General features: G+C 44.9%; 1 protein-coding gene across 1 annotated transcript in view; it reads right to left on the bottom strand.

Moving 5' to 3' along the window:
- mis18a (MIS18 kinetochore protein A) overlaps positions 1 to 348 on the bottom strand; it is a 15,585-nt gene extending 15,237 nt beyond the window's left edge. The window contains exon 1 of the mRNA XM_043701206.1: positions 36 to 348. Within this exon, the coding sequence (XP_043557141.1) occupies positions 36 to 213 (178 nt within the window). The 5' untranslated portion in view covers positions 214 to 348. The remainder of the gene's footprint in view (positions 1 to 35) is intronic.
- Positions 349 to 6,605: the final 6,257 nt, after the last annotated feature.

The following is a 6,605-nucleotide window of genomic DNA, read 5'->3' as shown; positions in this document are numbered from 1 at the left end:
CCCTTCTCCCTCTCTCTTCCCCCTCTCCCACTCACTGCTCAGGTAGATCATGTCCTCCTTCGGGTTTGCTCCGACCCAGGCCAGCGAGTCTCCCACCGGCAGCCGACATTGGGAGCAGAGGAACACGACCGGCAAATCCCCGCTGATGAAAGTACCCGAATCCCTGTTGTCCGCTTCATCGTCCGTTACCAGATCCACCGTCACTCCCGCCATCTTTCAAACCGTCCACCAGGACCACACTGAGCAGGCGCAGAGAACGTCAGGTCGCCGGCTGCACGCCTGCGCACGAAGCCATCGTTGAACGTACACCTACGCGTGCGCAGTTCCTTTACAGAGTATCTAGTTTCCGCTGGTTAAAGTTTGTTTGAAGTTAAAGAGCAATTTTAGATGTTCCACCCACATCCCACTCCAGTGGTACTTAGTCAGCAGGAGGATAATATCATGATAAAACACAATGTCAGCTGGTCAAATAGTTCTGGACCTGAAATTAGGTTAGATTCCCTACAGTGTGCGAACAGGCCATTTGCCCCAACCAGTCCACAACACACCAACCCTCCAAAGAGTAACCCACCCAGACCCATTTCCCTCTGACTGATGCACCTAACACTATGGGCAACTTAGCATGACTGATCCACCTGACCTGCACATCTTTGGATTGTGGGAGGAAACCAGAGCACCTGGAGGAAACCCACACAGACACAGGGAGAATGTGCAAACTCCACACAGTCACCTGAGGCTGGAATCAAACCCAGGTCCCTCGTGCTAACCACTGAGCCACCATGCTCCACTATGCTAACTCTATTTCCCCTCCAGAGATGCCAACAGACCTCAGAATCCCTACAGTGCAGAAAAAAGCCTTTTGGCTCCAAAGAGCATCCCACCCAGCCCCAGCTCCCTAATTTACCATGGCTAATCCACCTAACCTACACATCAGACAATTTTAGCATGGGCAATTCACCCAGTCAGCACATTTTGGACTGTAAAAGGAAAACAGAACACCTGACAGAAACCCGCAAATGTACAGGGAGAACACACAGATAAGTCATCCAAGGCTGGAATGAAACCCAGGTCCTTGACATTGTGAGGCAGCATTGAGATCTATTGAGTTTCTTAACGTTTTCTGTTTTCATTTCAAATTTGCTGTATCTTCAGTTCTTTGTTTTATATTGGAGGAAATAATTGCTTTCCTGAGCATTATAAAACCATATAAGATGTTTTGGGCAGATTGAATGCAGTGTCAGCTATCTGTTCTGAGAATGCTCTTATCTAGGGCAAAAGCTATAGAAACCCTGGCCTACCCACACATCAAAGACCCCCACTCAAACCTCCAGGTTTAGTTACGTCTGATACGGAACACACAGCACTACAGTTGGCCTGATTTCAGGACGTTCAGAAAAGTGACAGTTTAGATCAGTGCACTCCTGGTTTTTTTGCCATGGTTTACTGGCCGTCACTTCTCCCAAAGCATCCATCAGGCAGAGGAGATATTCACAGAAGAGATTGCTGTAAGTGCCTCACCATCATTATACCCGTGGGCCGGCATGCCGCAGGTCTGAGGTCAAAGCCTCCTATGAGATCCTCAAAAGATGAGCCTGGGGCCATGAAGAAACAAGTTTCGTGTGTTACCAAGGTGATACACAGCTGAGGTATTGTCAATGGAGAGGCTAGGTACTGATGGATTCATATTGCTGTTAACCTAAATACATAACATCAAGCTGTTGGACAGATACAGCTGCCACAGCATTGACTGTAATAGAGGTTTCTCCCTGGTATCAGCAGGATGAGGATGCAACCCTGAAGATTTCCATTAAAAATAGAAAAGTGTCCTCATATCATCATCAGCCATTCTGCCTCTCCATATCAAAATCAACAGTTCTGTGACAGGGCAGGTGAGAAGTGAAGGTATTGTAACTAGACTACTAATCCAGACTACATAATCTCATTCACAATGAAACATTACCCAGGCTGAGCCATGCTTCCTGTAGAAGTTATCTGTGATGCTTGACGTAAAACCTCTGTCTGAGCTGTCAGCGTGCTTTGGCAGCTGCTACTGGGTCCCTATTTAATTTGCTAAGGGTCTCTGTTCCATAAAGTTGATGAAAATCCTCCTGGTAGTGACACTAACTTGACTTGGACACCAGCAAAGTTTTTGAAGGACTGCATTTTTTTTTAACAGATTCTTACTTGACTGCAGTCATGGCTAACCTCAAGGTGAGCATTATGTTGGTGTGCAGTTACTGCAATGTTTAACTTAACCTTGTTCTTTCTTTCTACTCTCTACTAATCCAGAGACCCAGGTAAATTCCTGGTGACCCAAGTTTGAATCCCACCACAACAAATGATGAAATTTGATTTCAATAAAATCTGGAATTAAAAGATAACCATTAAACAATTGGTTTACTCATGTAATAGAATCCCTGCAGTGGAGAAAGAGGCCATTCAGCCCATTGCATCTACAATGACTCTCCAAAGAGCATCCCACCAAGATCCAGCTCCAACCTTATCCCCATGGTTAATGCCTCTAACCTGCACATTCCTAGTTCTGAGGAAGGGTCACTGGACCTAAAACGTTAACTCTGATTTCTGTCCAGAGATGCATGCCCGACCTGCTGAGCTTTTCCAGCAATTTCTGTTTTTTGTTCATAAAAGTGAGTGGTTAACTCAGTCCAGGGGACGTGGTGGTCTAATGGTATTATTGCTGGGTTGTTAATCCCAAAACCCAGGTAATGGTCGGGGGCCCTGGGTTTGAATCTTGCCATGGCAGATGGTGGAATTTGAATTCAATAAAAAACCAGGATTAAGATTATAACAATGATCATGAATCCATTGTCAGAAAAATCCATCTGGTTCACTAATGTCCTTTTAGGAAGGAAATTGCCATACTTATCCAGTCTGGCTACACGTAACTCCAACCCACATCCACAGCAATGTAGTTGTCTCTTATGCATCCTTTAGGTAGTTAGGGATGGGCAATAAATCCAATTATAGAACATAGAAAAGTACTCCACAGAATGTTGTGCCGAGGATTAATCCTAATGTAAAATAAAATAACTTAACCGACACACCCCTCAACTCACTACTATCCCTGTGCATGTCCAACAGTCGCTTAAATGTCCCTAATGAATCTGTTTCCACCACCACCGCTGGCAACGCATTCCATGCATTCACAACTCTCTGCGTAAAGAACCTTCCTCTGACGTCCCCTCTATACCTTTCTCCTAATATCTTCAAACTATGACTTCTCGTGCCAGTCAATCCTGCCCTGGGGAACAATCTCTGGCTATTGACTCTATCCATTCTTCTCATTATCTTATATATCTCGATCAGGTCACTCTTCCTCCTTCTTGCCAGAGAGAAAAGACTGAGCTTAGTCAACCTTTCTTTATAAAGCAAGCCCTCCAGTCCAGGCAGCATCCTGGTAAACTTTCTTTGCACCTCGCCAAAGCCTCTGTATCTTTCCTATGGTAGGACAACCAGAACTGGACACAATATTCCAAGTATGGTCTCACCAGGGACTTGTAGAGCTGCAGCAAAACCTCGCGGCTCTTAAACTCGATCCCCCCGTTAATGAAAGCCAAAACACCATATGCTTTCTTAACAACCCTATCCACTTGGGTGGCAACTTTGAGGGATCTATGTATTTGAACACCAAGATCCCTTTGTTCCTCCACACTGCCAAGAATCCTGTCTTTAATCTGTATTCAGCATTCAAGTTCGACCTTCCAAAATGCATCACTTCGCATTTATCCACGTTGAACTCCATTTGCCATTTCTCAGCCCAGCTCTGCATCCTGTGCTGCACTGCAGCCTCGATATTTTCAACGGCACCTCCACCTTTGTGTCATCTGCAAATTTACTAACCCACCCCTCAACCTCCTCATCCAAGTCATTTATAAAAACTACAAAGAGCAGAGACCCAAGAACAGAGCCCTGTGGGATGCCACTTAACACTGTCCTCCAGGCAGAATACTTTCCATCTACAACCACTCTCTGCCTTCTGTCAGCCAGCCACTTCTGAATCCAGATAGCCAAATCTCCCTGTATCTCATACTTCAGGACTTTATGCATGAGCCTGCCATGGGGAACCTTTTCAAATGCCTTGCTAAAGTCTGTCACCTCCTCAAAGAACTCAATAGGATTTGTGAGGCATGACCTGTTCCTCACAAAGCCATGCTGACTGCCTTTAATAACGCTATGCTTTTCTAAATAGTCATAAATCCTATGCCTCAGAATTCTTTCCAAAACTTTACTGATCACAGAGGTAAGACTGACTGGTCTGTAATTGCCAGGGATTTCCCTATTACCCTTCTTGAAAAGAGGAACAACATTCACCTCTTTCCAAACCTCCAGTATGACTCCCGTGGAGAGTGAGGAGGCAAAGATCTTCGCCCGCAGCTTAGCAACCTCCTTTCACACTTCCTGGAGCAGCCCAGGATAAATCTGGCCTGGCAATTATGGGTGGGTAATAAATGCTGGCCTAACCAACGATGCCCTCATCCTGTGAATAAATTAAAAATACCTTGTTAAACCACAATACAAGTCCACTTATTTTCCAAGCAGCTTAAACTGTGAGTGTTAAACAGGGCTCAGCAATTCCACATCCAAAAAATCATAACTACGTTCTGTAGTCTGCATCTAGTCATGAATAGTGGTGGACAATTAAAAAGCTCCATTGAAGAGGAAGACACTTTAGAAATATCCCCATCTTTGACTGGTTGCCCAATACCTCAGTGCAGGAGAATCGACGTTTTGGGCATGAGCCCTTCTTCAGGAATCAGGAGCCCTCCCTGAAGAAGGGCTCAAGCCCGAAACATCGATTCTCCTACTCCTTGGATGCTGCCTGACCTGCTGCACTTTTCCAGCAACACATTTTCAGCTCTGATCTCCAGCATCTGCAGTCCTCACTTTTTCCAATACCTCAGTGCAACAGTCCTCATCCAGAATGGAATGTTGTGTGCAATTCTGGTGAAAAATATAAGAGGGACAACGTTTTCACGCAGAGGGTGGTACATGTATGGAATGAGCTGCCAGAGGAAATGGTGGAGGCTGGTACGATTGCAACATTTAAAAGGTATCTGGATAGGTACATGAATAGGAAGGGTTTAGAGGGATATGGGGCAAATGCTAGCAAAAACTCAAGTATGGATGAGTTCGACCAAAGGGTCTGTTTCCATGCTATACATCTCTATGACTCTAAGTGCCGAGTGGATGCTCCATTTCAGTCTCCTCTACAGATCCCAACATCACAGATGCCAATTTTCAGCCCATTCATTTCACTCTATATGATATCAAGGAATTGTATTGGATAACACAAAGGCAATGACAATCCAGCAATAGTACTGGAGACTTGTGCTGGACAGCTTGCTGCATCCCTAGTAAGCTCTCCTAGTACAGCTACATCAGTCATTTCGATCTGGCAATGTGGAAAATTGCCCAAGGATGTCCTATGCAGAAAAAAAGGACATATCCAACCCAGACAATTACTGCCCTATGAGTCTACATTTGATAATCAGCAAAGTGATGGAAAGGATCATCAAAAATGAAATCAAGTAGCACTTACTTAGCGATAACCAGCTGACTGACACCCAATTTGTTCCGTTAAGAAACTCAGTTCCTGACCTCATTGCAGCCTTATGTCAAATATGTAACCATTACCCGTTGAGATTGAATGGCATCACTGAATTCCTCCACTATCAACATTCTGCTTGTTAATTTTAACCAGAAAATGAACTGAACTAGTTATGTAGATACTGTGCTACAAGAACAGCTCAGAGACTAGGCAACTTGCAGTGAGTAGAGTCATAGAGTTATAGAGATGTACAGCATGGAAACAGACCCTTCAGTCCAACCTGTCCATGCTGACCAGATATCCCTACCCAGTCTAGTCCCACCTCCCAGCACCTGGCTCATATCCTTCCAAACCCTTCCTATTCATATACCCATCGAAATGCCTCTTAAATGTTGCAATTTTACCAGCCTCCGCCACATTCTCTGGCAGCTCATTCCATACACGTATCATCTTCTGCGTGAAAAGGTTGCCCCTTAGGTCTCTTTTATATCTTTCCCCTCTCACCCTAAACCTATGCCCTCTAGTTCTGGACTCCCTGACCCCAGGGAAAAGACTTTGTCTATTTATCCTATCCATACGCCTCATAATTTTGTAAACCTCTATAAGGTCACCCCTAAGCCTCCGATGCTCCAGGGAAAACAGCCCCAGCCTGTTCAGCCTCTCCCTACAGCTCAAATCCTCCAACTCTGGCAACACCCATGTAAATCTTTTCTGAACCCTTTCAAGTTTCACAACATCTTTCTGATAGGGAGGAGACCACAATTGCATGCAATATTACAATGGTGGCCTAACCAATGTCCTGTACAACCGCAACATGACCTCCCAACTCCAGTACTCAATACTCTGACCAATAAAGGAAAGCATACCAAATGCCTTCTTCACTCTCCTATCGACCTGCAACTCCACTTTCAAGGAGCTATGAACCTGCACTCCAAGGTCTCTTTGTTCATCAACACTCCCTAGGACCTTACCATTAAGTGTATAAGTCCTGCTAAGATTTGCTTTCCCAAAATGCAGCACCTCGCATTTATCTGAA

This window comes from Chiloscyllium plagiosum, chromosome 12 (assembly GCF_004010195.1).
Source record: "Chiloscyllium plagiosum isolate BGI_BamShark_2017 chromosome 12, ASM401019v2, whole genome shotgun sequence".
Classification (NCBI taxonomy): Eukaryota; Metazoa; Chordata; class Chondrichthyes; order Orectolobiformes; family Hemiscylliidae; genus Chiloscyllium; species Chiloscyllium plagiosum.
This window is presented reverse-complemented; position numbering and strand designations above follow the sequence as displayed.